At 36.9% G+C, this 16,560-nt stretch overlaps 1 protein-coding gene and 1 long non-coding RNA gene across 3 annotated transcripts in view; one reads left to right on the top strand and one right to left on the bottom strand.

The window, feature by feature from the left end:
- Positions 1-16,560, bottom strand: part of grin2aa (glutamate receptor, ionotropic, N-methyl D-aspartate 2A, a) — a 345,668-nt gene that overhangs the window by 22,405 nt on the left and 306,703 nt on the right. For both annotated transcript variants that reach the window (XM_030140951.1, XM_030140950.1), the window contains one exon: positions 3,034-3,194. In XM_030140951.1, coding sequence (XP_029996811.1) covers positions 3,034-3,194 — 161 coding nt within the window. The remainder of the gene's footprint in view (positions 1-3,033; positions 3,195-16,560) is intronic.
- LOC115423920 (uncharacterized) lies at positions 2,114-16,292 on the top strand. The gene is made up of 3 exons (XR_003936024.1): positions 2,114-2,125; positions 10,429-10,434; positions 16,159-16,292. It is a non-coding gene; the product is annotated as an uncharacterized LOC115423920 (long non-coding RNA).

The raw sequence follows: 16,560 nt of genomic DNA, 5'->3' as shown, positions 1-16,560 counted from the left end.
ACATTAACTTTATGGTTCCTGTACATTTCAACTACTGTGTAAATTTTATCCTAAAGCTTTGAGGTTTAAAACAATGACAAAAACATGTAGATCTTATCAAACAGATGGTATCAAATACATTTTAGCCACAGAAGCTATTTCATTGAGTATTTCATTATCTATGAAACACAGATAATTCAGCAAAAGACTTTTCCACTTCCTTTTTTTTAGCGTATTCTAATAAAATTATAGCCTTTATTCTTGTGATTTAAAAAAAAAAATGTTTATATTAATTAACTAAATTAAATTAGTGTGAATGCTTTACAGAAAATAACAATGAATCCACATTTTTGTGCAGATTTTGGTTTTTAAAGGCTGTGGTCTTAAACTTTTGATCAGCTGATGAACAGCCTATTTCAGTTTAATTGTTTTCAATAAACTGCTGACTCAAAAATTTTTTTGGTCTCACTCTCACTTCTTCTTTTTGCATTTTGAAACTCTACTTACAACCTTCTCAAGATCCAAAAGTACAAAATGTAAATTTTTGAAATTTTTCAACTGGTCTTAAAATTTTGATCAGGAGTGTATATAACTTTATTCTTTTAAGTTGCAACTTTTTCCCTTGAAATATTATGGCTTTATTGGTCAAATATTTTTTTATTTGATTATATTTTATTTTTTATTTTTTTAGATCTCCAATGAAGCCCCTCCCCTTAATCAACATAATGCTGCTTTGAAGAATTTTATGACTTCTCTAACAAACATATCAAACTCACAAAAAAAGATAAATAAAGCTAACGTTGTACAATCCTGTCACAGCCCTTTTCTGATTTTTGAAGGATAACGGATATTTACTGAAAACAAAACCTTCATACATATCTACTTTGTAATCACCAATATTTAGAATAATCACTGCAATTAACTGCGTATTATTATTATTATTATTTTTTTTTAATCAGTAATTTTAATACATTACAGTTGGATTCACGTTAATTAAGTTTACTTTGGCTCTTATGGGTTTAACTAAGACCTTTGTGTTGACCCGAAGTAAATAAAAATGCTTTGACACAATTCACTGTCTGTAATATTTTTGTTGCAAACATAAGAGCAGCCGTTACATATATTTCAGCACCAAAAATATATACATGTTTTTGAATGAAGTTAAGATAATTCTAAAATTTGCAGGTTCTGAGAATGATTTGTACCCCAAATATTAATCCAGTCAGTTCAGCCCCCCTGTGCATAGTTTAGGTTCTTGTGGCTGTAACAGATTTGGCGCATTAAGCCTGTCAGCATTATGTGTGATCAGAGCTAATCCAGCCATCGAGCCCCAAACAGCTGAACGCCGCAGTGTTGCTCATCTGCTAATACCACAGAATAGAATTATCAATGAGGGTATTACTGCGTGCACACACCTGCAGCGGGTTTCTACAAATAAGTACAAGCATGTGTTTTTACTTCTAAGCATTAGATTTGTGACTGTAAATGGAAATATTGTGTGTTTACATATGTATGTGTTCAACATGACACTAGAGATGAGAGTGACTTAAGGAGTGGTTTAAGCTCTGTTTACATCCAGTCCTCTTATGGATGAGAGAAAAAACTCAGAGACATAAAAAAATCATGAATCATATATTTGTTGCTTATGTTTTATCCTCTTTCTTTCAGCTCTCCTCCCATCCCACGGGGCAGCATGTCCTTCAAGTGGAGAATTCTGATTGGATCCCACCCCGGAACCATTAACCAATCGCAAATGGCTTCTTGTTATATCACCTCATCAACCTTTCGTCCTTTACCTCCGAGTGCTAGTTTCTCTTTTCCATCCTTCCATTCCTTGATTCCCAATCTCCCATGTCTTTCCTGTACGTTCCTCATCTCCCCTCTAGTCTTAGCCACATTTTCCCCTCCCTTCTTTTTTTCTTTTGCCCTGCCTTTTTCATTCCATCTCTTGGCCCTTGCCACTCTTCCTTCTCTTCCTCCAATCAGGCATTTTGCCCTTGGTTACACCCCCCACCCCCTTTCCTCCCATGTGATGATGTGATGAGAGTCACCCCATCGCCTTTTCTCCTTCCTCTTCCTCCCCGTTGTCTTTACCTCCACTTTTCTATCCGACCAACTCTCTTAAATTGATCCACTCTTTCGATCTGTCCTTGGTTAGCTTTGTGACACCCAAACACCCTTTCACTCCCACGCACGCCCCCCTACTCCCCATTATAAAGACCACAACTAAAAATAGCTCCTGCTGTTCCCAATGAGGAAGCCCATTCATCCCGAGTCTCACAGGAGCTGTCACACACAGACCCAAACACACACTTGTGACAGCACAAACCTACACATGTACAGGTGTGGGTGTACAGACACACAATACAGGCCTTTATGTAATTCTGTTTACTTATTACTCGCTCCTTATACAGTATTTGAGCACAGCTTAGTGCAGTGTTTTTCAACCTTGGGGTCGGGACCCCATGTGGGGTCGCCTGGAATTCAAATAGAGTCATCTGAAATTTGTAGTAATTGATAAAAATAAAAATATACAACTAAAAAATAAATGGTGAGTTGAGAGAGCCAATCCCAGTACGTAAAAGACATGACAAAATCTGAAGCTGAAACTGAAGCACTGAGGTACTGTTTATCGTTCAAATGTTCATTGTGGTCAGTTTCAGATGCTGCAGCTCTTTTATAATTCATAGTTTGAGTTATTGTTTGTTCAGTATTAATTGTCAGCCTTGTAAATCCAAGCTGGACTGACTGTACATATCCTGACCAAGGAAAATCAAATTCTCACTTTGTGCAGTAATCTACACCTGGCTTTTCTGCCTCCGTTCACAATAATATACGTTATATAGACTAAATGTCATCTAAAACTGACATTTATTTGCAACATTGTATAGCAAACTATTGCATCTGACATGATCAAAAATAATTTAATTTTAGCGAAAAAACAAAAGTTTCCATTTTGGATGTCTGGGGTTGCCTGAAATTTGTGATGTTAAAATCGGGTCACAAGCCAAAAAAACGTTGGGAACCACTGGTGTAGTGGAAGTGAGTGCTTACCCTGTTTTCAGGCTGACAAGTGCATCCTGGACTCCGGTTTGATGATATTTCACCATGTACTGGTGCATAGCAGGGTAGTTCTTCCTGATGTTTCGCTCTGTGGATCCGTTTGGAACCGTCCCAAAGCGGAAGGGAGGCGAGTAGGCATATGGGTTTTGGAACTGTGGAAAAGGACAAAAGAATAAAAGACAAAAAGGGAAAATATTAGAAAGACGACAGGCAGCCTGTGATGGAAAAAGTATGATTTTCTGAAGTTGAATGCGAATAAAACCGACTGTCATAACATAGCAATGTGTAAAATGCATGTGGACACAATCTGTCTCTGTTCAATCCTAAACATGCAGATTTTTATTTAGACTGTAATTATTTACTTCCTCACACTAAAAATTCCTATTCATTACTCATCACTAAATGCAAATAAATGTAATCAGCTGCCTGTATGTAAGTTCATTCAGCGCTTACACAATCCAGATGCCAACAAGACAGTACAAAACACACCACCTTGTGTATTAAACCATATGCAAATGCAAAATTTGTACATGCATTTATATGAAATGAACATGTGAGCTATACTATATATGACACCTATCAGAAGATGTATATCTACCAAAAGTATTTCACATATAAGAAAATTCTATCTTCATTCAGAATACACAAGGAATACATGCTTGTGGCACTAAATAAATATTGCGGTACAAGCAACATACAGGTGTCATCATTCAATGGCCACTTTATTAGGTACATCTGTTCACTCGCACGTTAAAGCAAATATTTTAGAAGCCAATCACATGGCATCAACTCCATGTATTTAGGCATATAGACATAGTCATGATGATCTGCTAAAGATCAAATCGAGCATCAGAATGGGGAAGGAAAGTGGTTTAAGTGACTTGCTTGTTGATGCCAGGCGGTCTGACTATTTCAGAAAGTGTTCATCTACCGGGATTTTCACACACAACCGTCTCTAACATTTACAGAGAAATGGTCGGAAGAAGTGAAAATATCCAGTGAACAGCAGTTGTGCTCTGACTGAAAGTGCTTTGTTGATGCCAGAGGTCAGAGAAGAATGTCCAGACTGTTTCGAGCTCTTAGAAAAGCAACAGCAACTGAAACAGCAACCGACGTACACAAGAGCATCTGTGAACGCACAGCCTGTCAAACCTTGAAGCAGATTAGCAAGAGCAGCAGTAAATACACACACACTGTCCACTTTATTAGGTACACCGGGTACACTAGTAAGGTGTACCTAATAAAGTGGCTGGTTAGTGTAGATTCAGCTACTGTATGTAAGGTGGAAAAGAGCATGTACTAATATCTAATACAACAAAGCAGAACTAAAACACTTTATAATCCACACACTCTCACCCTTAACCTTCTATTTTAATTCCCACTTCTGTCTTGGGTCTCTTTTTCCCTAATTACATCACTTACTTATTCCACCTTTTGTATTTGTCGGTGTGTGATCGCGTACACTATAAAACATCGGCAGAGCTACAGACAGGTCTTCAGTGTAAAAGGCCAGTTATGTTTCTTTATTTTTAACCCCAGTATGCACACACACACACTCTGTCCACTTTATTAGGTACACCAGGTAAGGGGTACCTAATAAAGTGGCCACTGAATGGTTAGTGTAGGTTCAGCTACTGTGTGTAAGGTGGAAAAGAGTAATACCTCAAACAACAAAGCAGAACTAAGACGCTTTATAATCCACACAGTCTCACCCTTAACCTTCTCTTTCAATTCCCATTTCTGTCTCGGGCCTCTTTTTCCCTATTTACATCACTTATTTATTCCGTTTCTGGTATTCTTCGGTTTGTGATCACATACACTAGGTGCTACAGACAGATCTTCAGTGTAATGGGCCAGTTATATTTCTTTATTTTTAACCCCTCTCTCTGATATTCTCTCTTCCTGAAAGCCTCCCTTCGCGCCTCTCCATCTCCCTCTTCCCCTGCCTGCCGTCTCTCAGGTATAATCTAGTCAGCGTACAGGTCGAGGGTTTTGTAGTAGTATGCTTCTTTCTGTTGTAACAACCTACCCCGAAGCACGACGGTAACAATCTGCCCTCAGTGCCAGAAACAGGCGAACCCTATCAATTAGAAGTGCACACCACGAGCTGCTCTCTAACCACATGTGTGGAGCGCCCAGGAGTTGCTTCGCTGCGTATTATTACAACACTCCTACAAGTAATATCCCATGATATTTTTATATATCTACATGTCTGTTTTGCTTGGCTTTCACATTTTTATACAGCATATGAGTGACTCACCCTATAGGCAGCACATGAAGGCTTTCATTACCGTACTATTAGCTTTGGTGTCGTGATTCTGCTCTTGAAAATTATCTGTTTTAGACTTGTTTGCTAGTTATACACATTACTTATAAATTTGTTTGAATAATACATGTGTGTACAGTATATTGTATCCACCTCCACATATCTATCTACTGTATACTGAGTAGTCAGGTCAGAGTAAGGGCATGCTGGGAAGACAAACTCAGCTGTGCATGCGTACATGTGTTAGCGGTTATGTCACGCTGCGTGTTTGTCAGTGTCACAAGCAAAAGCCTTCGGGAGACACTCGCTTCTCACGCAGTCCTTCATCTTATCGCGCCCACCTCCTTCCTCATCCTTCCTTTCTTTTTTAACCCTTATGCCCTCCTCCAGTTTTTTATGCACATTTTTCTTAACTTTTCTTTTTTTTTTTTTGGTGACCAGTTCAGCTGTGTTTATAAAGACCCAAACATCCACCACTGACCAAAACCATCCACTGATCTAAATGTTTAATACCTGTTGATCCACTAATCCAGTCAATATATGTAAGTAATTGCTGTAAAATGCAGTTTGTCATCCATTTGGATGTTCAGAGGCTCCGTAGTGAACGTGGAAACATCGTCATCTTCGACAACATTGATTCACCAGTAAAACCCATGGAGTTAGACAGATGACAGTGAATGGAAACACTTGGTTTATGTTCGGTTATTAATATCTGCACTGAAAAGGTCACTTTTTCTTCAGTTTTCTCTGTTTCTGATTTTTACCCTCAAATTTAATCTGAGCTTTTATGAACATCTACATGATCAATGAAATAAATATAGGAAAACACCTAATTTTTGCTGAAAAATCACTAAATACAGAAGATAATATAAGAAACCTTCATCAATCACTTAAGAAATGTTAAATAAAGAGAAAAAACATATTTTGGAAGTGCCACGAAAGTAGCACTGGGTCCTCATGGGTTAAGGTTCATTTATTCTCACTTTAAGTATGTAAATAGATATGTCCATTTCAAACATTGTCAAGTGTCACTGCCTTCATACTTCCATTCATCCATTACATTGGAATAAGCGCTTGTCAATCAATCCACCAGAGAGCACTGCTCTTTATTTACATACTGCCCAAATACCACGCAGAAGAGTAAAGTGTTTTGAGAGAAGAAGAAGAAGAAGAAGACAAAGAAAGTCAATCGTAACAAACATGGCAATGAAAGAAGCGGTATTACTAATGTTGATATTGAGAAGGGTAGCTGTCGTAAATAGGTCGGTAGTTTTTCACCAACTTACATTCGCTCCTTGATGATTTTATAGCAGTTTTTGTCATGTGCATTTTTGCCATGAAGGTGTCCAAATGGTACAAAATGCATCAACAGAGTTTAAAGACATGTAAAAGCCCATTTATGCTTAAGAGTGTACCTATGTTCTCCAGTACCTATGCAGGATTTGGGTTAGGCTTAAGGTTAGGGTACTGGCAAACATAGGTACTGGGGAACATAGGGCTGACCCCTTATGCTCTATGTTAAATATGCATACCATACATATACAAATGGAACGTTCTGTCTGTCCTCTGGGAACTTATGGATGCAAAAAGCAAACAGTGAATATGGAGCAGTACCATGAGAACTGTGGAGGCAGTGTTGAGATTTGATAAGAATAATTTCCAGAAAAGATGGAATTTATCTATTTATATATTCATTTACTTATTTTTCGCATAAATTTCTTATACAACTTCAGACTTGCTCAAAACTACCAAACACTCAATCATTATTAAGCTTTTTCTCCTTTAAATGCCAGTTTAATTATTTGAATTCTGAATTATTTGTTACATACACCAAAAATGTATTACTTTCCATATAATAAATAGTATGTGGTATGAGTGATGATTAGAGTCTTGAATATGTAAAAAAAAACAAAAAACTGACATTTAATGTGCTGAAATCTTCAAAATGACTAGATAATATTGAAGTATAATGATTTTATAGCATTTTTTTTTTGTGCATTTTTCCCATGAAGGCGTCCAGAGGGTAGTAAGTTTGAGGAGGTATGGGTGTGACTAAAGCGGACACCAGGGGGTTGCTGGTTCCAGTCTCCAGACCGACTGGGAGGAAATGGAGATTGGGACCACGGTCTTGCTCTTGCTGGATAATTACCAGTGATGGGCTTTTGAGAACTGCACCAGCTGCTGCTAATGAAAGCTTGATGCAGAGTTGATGAGAAAATGGGAGAGCAGAAGCAGAGGAGGGTTTGCGTCTCAGGTGGAAATGAGAGCGCTCACTGCTCCGCTGCATGGCCACGATCAGCAGCCACGCAAACAACAATTCACACACAGATCTAAAAATACCCACCGAGTTATTTCCACAAGCCTAAAGAACTCATTTTGCACTAAAAAATACGTCACTGCATGAGTCTCTGATTCAAAGTGGCATGCCCATGTATGTATATTTAGCTCAACAAGTCTTATTTCCAGCTGTGTGTCCTATTTAATCCCATATCTTTTTTGGTGTTTTTTGTTTTCTGTCCTTCTGTGCTAGCCCTGTTAGCCTCTCCATTTGCTTCTTACGCAAGTTCTGGTGTTACATAAGCTAAAGGACTCCTTTTTCTAGGCCTAGCTGTGTCTTTGTCTTTTTGTGTCCCAGGAGTCTCCATCACTAATTCACCGTTGCTTGGTCCAGATTTCACATCCAAGTCTGCACATCCTTAAAGAGGGTAACTGGTATTCATGTATTATTATACTGATAATGTTTGTTTAATACATATTGTGCATATTGCTTGTTCTAATTGTGTGTTAACAAAGTGGTTTAGGATGCATATTTAGGTATATATATGTTTAGAGCTATAGATTTTTTTTTTTTTTTTTCATTTTTAATTCTAATTCTTTATTTATATAAATATAAATAAATACCAAATTTCTTATTTTTCTCCTTATATTCTCTATTTTCAGTCATTTGTGGTTTTTTGTCTGTCTTTTTCGCTGCACTTGCTTGTTGTATGTTGTTGCTGTTAACTGTGAAATTTCCTCAAGATGGGATAAATAAAGTTTTATCTTACCTTACATCTATCTATCTATCTATCTATCTATCTATCTATCTATCTATCTATCTATCTATCTATCTATCTATCTATCTATCTATCTATCTATCTATCTATCTATCTATCTATATGTATGTATGTATATAAGTGTTACTATGTTAGATTCACATTTTAGGCAGACACTAGAAATTCAATAAACCATATAGTGGACGACAAAGGCGTGTATCTTCATTTACCTTCACAGATTCACCTGTTTTTTTTTTAGTTTTTTTTTTTTTTTTAAGTTTATAGAGGCCGTCAACTCCCTTCTATTTAAGTGCTCTCAAAAGATGACATCCAGTGCCATCACACTATAACATTAAAAGCTGCATATTTTCAGTACTAGTATCTGTGTGACCCTCCCCAGTATGTAAATATTATAACAACATTCTGCTGTGCATTAAGTGAATATAAACTGACCTCATGCTTCCATCCTGACTTCCATATTGAGATGATTCTTATGGGACAGATGGTAAAAATATAACAGTGTTTATAGGAAGTTCTGATCATTATATTTATAAAAAGTCCAGCCAGAAAAACTCAATCATGTATGGTATCATTTTATAAGTATCCAGAGTTGCATTCATTTTCATCCAACGTCTTATATCGATGATGGTGAGTTGGACTGCTGTGTAAAGTCTTCTCCATTACATCCCAAAGGTTCTCCATGTGGTTCAAGTCTGGACTCCATGGTGGCCAACCCATGTGCGAGAATGATGTCACATGCTTCCTGAACCACAGTTTCACAATATCTGCAATCACCATCCTTTAAGATTATTTTCAATAATATTTATTTCTCTAAGATGATGCTTCAACGCTATCCTTCTGGATTTTAATAACATGTTGGATGGTTTTAACCCAATTTTTGTGTTTTAAGTATCTCCTTAGACGACCAGAGAAAGTTGACCCTTCTCCTCCATGACCACAGGATATGTCATCTTGTTTAAAAATTGAGAAGCTACTCACTGCATTAGTTAGGGTTGAAGAACTTGCTCTAACTGAAACATATTAATCACTATAGTAATGATCCGAAGGAAGGATCAGAATTATTAAGTTAAATCCTGGCGGGGCCATGTTTTGGCCAGGCTTTGTATAACATTATGGTTAATAATCTTCTATATAATCTGCAACAAAACCCAATTAACCTTGAAGAAATGAGTAATTTACAGTCATAATTTATAGTTAACCCATAATGACCCAGTGCTACTTTTATGGCAGCACCCAAATGAATTTTTCTCTCTATTTAACCTTCCTTAAATGATTTATCACCATTTAGGCTATTATAAAATTATCCTTTGTATTTTGCATTTTTCAGTGTAAATCAGGTATTTTCTTATATTTTATTTACTGATCTTGTAGATGCTCAGAGTAAAGTTGAGGGTTATTATGTCAAAACCATAACTTTTTAAGCAAAGATTTCAATAACTGAACATATAACCAAGTGAATCTTACCACTGTCATTAATCAAATTCCATGGGTTTTACTGGTGAATCAATGTTGAAGAAGATGACAGTGTTTCCACGTTCACTACAGAGTCTCTGAACGTCCAAATGGGTCATATCTGATGACCATGAAAAGATGGCAAACTGCATTTTACCTCAAGCATTTACATGTATTGATAGGATTAGTGGATCAACAGGTATTAAACATTTTACATCAACAGATGATTCTGGTTGACAGCAGCTCTTTGGGTCTTTAAGGGTTAAAAAAAACACTGCTTAGTGGTCCAACTGGGGTTAATATATTTAAGTGTATTTTTCTGCTGTTTTAATGTCACTGTAACTAACTGCAAAAAGGCCAACATTTGCTTACGTTAGAATTCTAAAAACACCTCCTACTGTGAACAAAGCAGCGTGTCCTCTCCAGTACACAAAGACAAAGGCGACAAATCCCTGACGGCTGCAGTGTAAAGTCTAAAACACTACACACCCGTTCACTGACTGCCCTCCACTTGTGTCTGGGAGACAGTTGCCAACAGCTCAGCAAACATTCATTACACCCTTTTCATAAATGATTAAAACAAATACAAACAGCTCTCCCTGTCATTATCAGCTAATTGTGGACATGTTGACTTTTAACGCAAATTAAAACAGAAGAGCTTAAGTTATCCGTATAATAACACTAATTGAAAGGTCTTCGAAAGGGCTATGAAGGCACCCTGTCTGTGATGTTTCCAGAATGTGAAGTAGCATTTCAGTAAATGTGTTTCCATCAACTTGTTTATGCGCATCTGAAAAGGCTGATGGAAAGAGCGAATAAAAATGTCCTCAATTTTCACAAAAAGCATACTTTAAGTGGTATTTGCCCAAAAAGGAGGAGTCAGTGGTGCAAAGCAGAGTTAATGGAAGACAGAAACATCTTCTTCAAATAAGTTGTGACCATGTAATTCACATGACTGATGAGCTGTTTCTGCTTCTAAAGGAAGAACAAGTCATAACAAAAACGGACCATCTGCCAAAAACTGTACTGCCCAGTTTGTTTTTACGTGTATAGCTGCTTTTATCTGGATTAAACTATGTGTGAATAATCTGTGGTAAAGGCCTGTCTTGGTTAAACTGCATTGCTTCTTATAACAGAATAATCACATCTGTAGCAAAAGAGCTGTTTCTGAATCATAGCTTAGTCACTCATAAAGACCCAAAAAACCACCATTAAACTAAAAGCATTTACTGATCTAAACTGTTTAATACCTATTGATCCATTAATCCTATCAAAACATGTAAATAATTGGTGTAAAATGCAGTTTGTCGATATTCAGAGGCTCCATAGTGAGTGTGGAAACACCATCATCTTCTACAACATTGATTCATTAGTAAAACCCATGGAGCTGGATCAATGACAGCGGATGGAGACACTTGGTATATGTTCAGTTAATAATATCATTTGTGGAAAAAGTCACTTTTTCTTCAGGTTTGTGTGTTTTAGTATAATAACCTTTGAATTTACTGTGAATTTCCATGAACATCTAAATTAAATATAGGAAAATACATGATTTCAAGTGACAAATGCAAAAATAAACAGGATAATACATGGTGATACATTGCTTAAGAAAGGTTAAATGGAGAGACAAATTCATTTGGAAACTGCCATAAAAGGAGCAGGCCTTTATGGGTTAAAATAACCATCCAGTCAGTTTTAACAGTTAGTAAAGAATTACTTTTAAGCAAAACACCAGTGTCTTCCTGTATATTCCCATACACCCTAAGAACATCACTGTTAATAGCAACAGGTACACTGTATGGACAACATTTTGGGGACAGAGTAAAGTCAGGTCTTTGCGGTAATGTCATAATTTTATTTCGTGATGAATATCATTGCAACAAATATTTAGATGTTGTCTCTTAGGGTAATTTTGTTCACATTGTTATCTAAGACACATAAAAAAATGTTTGTGACAGTGAATGAACACACATCCACATCACTAACAACATCAACTGAATCTCCACAAGGCTGTGTTCTCTCACCAACGACTGTCAGAGTCCTTTTGCCAAGCATCATATTGTCAAATTTGCAGATGACACAGTTATTGTGAGCTTGATAACAGACACTGAAACTTCCCAAGGTCCTGTTTTAACCCGAGATCCAGTTCTACTTTTGTGGTAGTTCCCAAATGATTTTTTTCACTATATTTAACATTTCTTAAGTAATTTGTCACCATTTATTATGAAATAATCCTCTATATTTTGCATTTTTCCAGTGAAATCAGGTATTTTCCAATATTTAATTTACTGATCGTATAGATGTTCATAAATTGCATTGTCCAATTTTTTAACCTGCCTTTTATTTTTTACTGTTTTATTGCTTGTTTTATACTCTCCTGTTTTACGGTACAGTGTCCTTGAGTGCCAAGAAAGGCACATATAAATAAAATGTATTATTATTATTATTATTATTATTATTATTATTATTATTATTAAAAGCTCAGATTAAACTTGAGGGTTATTATACCAAAAAAACAGAGAAAACTGAAGAAAAAGTGACTTTTTCAGTAAAATATATCATAAACAAGTGTCTACAACCACTGTTATTTGTCAAACTCCATTGGTTTTACTGGTGAATCAATGTTGTAGAGGATGACGGTGTTTCCACGTTCACTACAGAGCCTCTGAACATCTAAATGGGTCATATGTGATGACCATGAAAAGATGACAAACTGTATTTTACACCAATTATTTACATGTATTGATAAGATTAATGGATCAACGGGTATTATACATTTTAGATCAGTAGAGGGTTTTGGTTGCTGGTAAATGTTTGGGTCTTTATGGGTTAAAGTATTTTTTAAACTGAATCTTTTTTACAGTTAAATTGTCCCTAAAACCAAGGACATCTGCACTGATTCTAGATGACACCACCCTGAACCTGCAAGCACCAAAATCAATGATGAGGCTGTTGAAATTGTAGTGTTATAAGTATTTGGACACTATAATTGATGAGAAACTGTCACTCAACAACACCACTGATATGTTGGTTATCAGAGGTCAGCAGTGTCTGTTTGGCCTGAGGAAACTAGCTAAGTTCCAGGTCAACAGATCACTGATGACTTTGTTGTATAGATTTTTTACTGAATCCATTATCACATTCTCTTTCATTTGCTGGTTTGCATCCCTCAATTTGAAACAAAAAAACTCATTAACCAGGATAATTAAAGTCAACAGTAAAGTCATTGGTACTCAACAAAAAAAAATCCCTTTCAGAACTGTACAATAACCATGCATCAAAGAAGGAAAAATCAATCATGTCTGACAGCACTCACTCTCTGCACTCTGAATTGAAGTTCCTGCCTCAGCCAAAACCAACAGATACCAAGCCATCTCTATACTCAACACTGTACAGTACAGGTAGCATTATCACTAGTTTACATTTATTTAAGTATGTAATTTATTGCACAACCAGTTTTTATGTGATTGTCGTTTTGTGTCTCACTGTGTAATTGTCATTATTGTTTAAATTGCTACTGCAGTAGAAACAATTGCCCTGGCTTTAATCTTTCACTCAATTTTACTCAACATTGAAATTTTTAGTAAAATTTGTCATCATTTTTCATTTCTGAAATACTTCTCTCTCTCTTAAATCTCAATCAGGAAGAAAAAAAATAGTCTTTAAACATAACCCTGTACACCCTGACCCATCAAAAACTAGCTAGAAAATTCTAATTTCTTTGGAACTGAAATGTTTCTTAGACCTTTTACCAATATCCAAAAAAAAATATTTTGCCATATCATTTTGTTTATTATATATTTTTGTATCACATTTGCTACATTGGGTGTTTTTCTAAAGCACCTTAAGTACCTGCAGTATCAAATTTGATAGACACGTTTTAACACAATTTAACTGTACTATAAAGAATCGATTATCAAGTACCTATGCATTGTTTCAGTACATGAAGTGCTTCATTCATTCATCTTCTGAACCGCTTTGAGCGTCGCGGGATGAAGTACTTCTTTTAAGAAAAATTAATAACAACATAAATGTTCTTCTTAATATAACTTTTTGAGAATGACCGAAGACTTTTCTGATAAAAGTGTGTGAATGATTTAACGACAGCAGCCATATTGAAAAAGGCCAAAAAAGAGTGCTGTGGTGGGATAATAATCCACCATGGGGCAGAAAACAAGTATCAGGTCACGTACAACTGGTTTTTAAGGGAAGTATTGATCTTGTTGATATGATAGAGGTCTCACAACCTGATGTAGCCAATATGATACAAATGGTTTTAAAGGGTTTAAAGAAATATTGATTTAACATTTATCATGATAAATATTTCCAACAACTGACTGGCAATGGGAATGGAAATTCCTTCAAGCTCTAAGTGTGATGTGTCCCAATACTTTTGTCCATATCATGTATGTCTGGATGATGGTCTGTTCACAGCCTAAATTTAACCTTCTACCTCTTCGACTCCTGTTCAAAGCCTACAGAGTCTAGTTTATTCACGCCGAAGGAGTTGATGGAAAGGTGTTGAAGCCCCTTCAAAACTGACACGGATTGAGAAAATCTATTTAACATGACAATATGGAGATGTGAAAGCAGTCCTTCATATTTTAAAGCTGAAATGTGTAACGTTTTCTACTGAATTTGAGGTTGCTTAGTGAGGTCAGGTAGAAGTCTGCTGTATTTATACGAAACCCACATGTACAGGGTGTTTCGATACCACGCTCAAACTTCTAGCTGGCATTTGCAGGCAGGATAATTAGACTGGCCACAGTTACTCTGAAGAAAATGCACCAAGCAGCACCTCGCTCTGGAATTTCCACCCCAAAATCTACCGGTCACAGATGGCTCATATCCAGCCACACTCAGCATATCTCTCTGAACGGCCATTTACCCTTTTTGTCTGGTTCCGTTCTCCCTTGAACCCCTCTGTCTTTCCCCATCTCCTTCGCTTTCACCCTTCTCATTCTCCTTTCTACCTCAGTCATCAACCTGGCCCATATCTGTCCGCCTGATGTCTCCTACCATCTTGTGTATCTTGGCCTCTCGCTCTTCTTCAGTCGCCCTCCTGCCAGTTGCTGTACCCCTTACCCCATCCCCCACATCCTTCTCTCCTTCTGTATGTTGTCAAAACCTGCTACATCATCTCCGATGCCCTCTCCTTGGTAGCGACACGGGCCACATCATGCCCACCAAAGCTTCTCCCATCTGTCCAGCAGAATATTAATACATTCAAAAAATGTGTGAATGAAATAAATGTGTTTGGGTATTTATTATGGGTAGAAACAAATGTGTACATTTGACCTGTGGGTTCTATCTGTCCATCTGTTTGCCTATTATTAACTACTAGCAGCACAATCTGATTCAAGCTTTTTCCACCAATCACGCCATGTACCTTATCTCGGACAGCCTTTATTCAGGGTTCCCTTAAAAAGTCTTAAAAGTCTTGAATTTACAAATCTGCATTTAATACCTTATAAAAGTCTTTGAAAGGTATTCAGTTTGATATGGTAGGTCTTAAGTTATGTTGTCATAAATTTGTTCACTGTATTGTGTTTAAATGTGTCTGTTAAATGTCCAAGCGGCAAAGAAAGTAACAATTGTCTACCCAGTTCCACCCGTTCCAACCCGACGATTTATACTGAAACTGGGGACCAATTATCGCTAACTTTGCAGCTGCCAGTGAGAAATGACTCGGAACGGTGGGAATCAAGGCGTTGGAGTAAATAAATACATACATATACTACAACACTCTCGGGTGAAAACGTCAAAATATTTTATTAAATGTGCCTTTCGTTTAGACAGCAAAAGCGTTTGTGGGGGTTGAAAATGCAAAAAAGTGAAACCACCACAGCGATTTCCAGAGTGGAAATCTTAAAAACGCTCCACTCTCACGTCACCATCTAAAGGGTTGAAAATGCAAAACTGCGTTTTCTCGTAATGTAGAATTTACATCACAGGCACGCACCACCACAGCAAAACAACATGTTGGATTATTTCCCTGTGACAGACCTTTAAGTTGCCTTAGCCACTCCACATCCAAGAGTCATTTCAGCAATTGTCAAGAATCGCCATGTTCTATTTCCTATTTTGTGATTGTATTTTGAGCTAGGAGAGAACAGGAAGATAAGTAGAAAGGTTCTACGCAGGCGCTTGCCCTTAGTGGTGGTGATGCCACCAAGACACCTGGTGTGCATACTACATCAATAAATAGGACATTTCACACACTTGCGTATCTGTCTGCATGCAGATTTCCCCCCCAAAACACACGTCTAAACGCAGAATTAAAAGTGAGAACGCAACGCCACTTTTGCGTTTTGGGTTCAGATTGTTACCGTCTAAATGTAGCCTATGAGCCACAAATTTTTGCCAGCATGGCTGTGAAATGGGCATTAAATTCTGTTCTAAGTAGTCTTAAGAAGTCTTAAATTTAACTTGTAGAAACCTGTAGGAACCCTGTTTATTACCTTGTACATGTCCTTTATATGCTGCATATCGTTGGCGTCATAGCATAGTTGCTTAAGTCATATTTTTGGCCAAATTGTGATATCTACTTAAATTTACTCTCCTAATACTGCTGCTTAATTTTTCATCAATAGCTATGACCTGAAAAAAGTATGACTTGGGCAATTATGCCATGAGGCTAACAATATATATTTCTTCTATTTGTGGTGTAGAGTTGACCTTTTGTATATTTCAGTATTTCTTTGTAGTTACCTCCGCCAAAGAGGTTATGTTTTTGCCAGGGTT

The sequence above is a fragment of the Sphaeramia orbicularis genome, chromosome 8, assembly GCF_902148855.1.
Source record: "Sphaeramia orbicularis chromosome 8, fSphaOr1.1, whole genome shotgun sequence".
In the NCBI taxonomy this organism is placed as follows: domain Eukaryota; kingdom Metazoa; phylum Chordata; class Actinopteri; order Kurtiformes; family Apogonidae; genus Sphaeramia; species Sphaeramia orbicularis.
The sequence above is the reverse complement of the archived record's forward strand: the minus strand, read 5'-3'. Positions and strand labels throughout refer to the sequence as shown.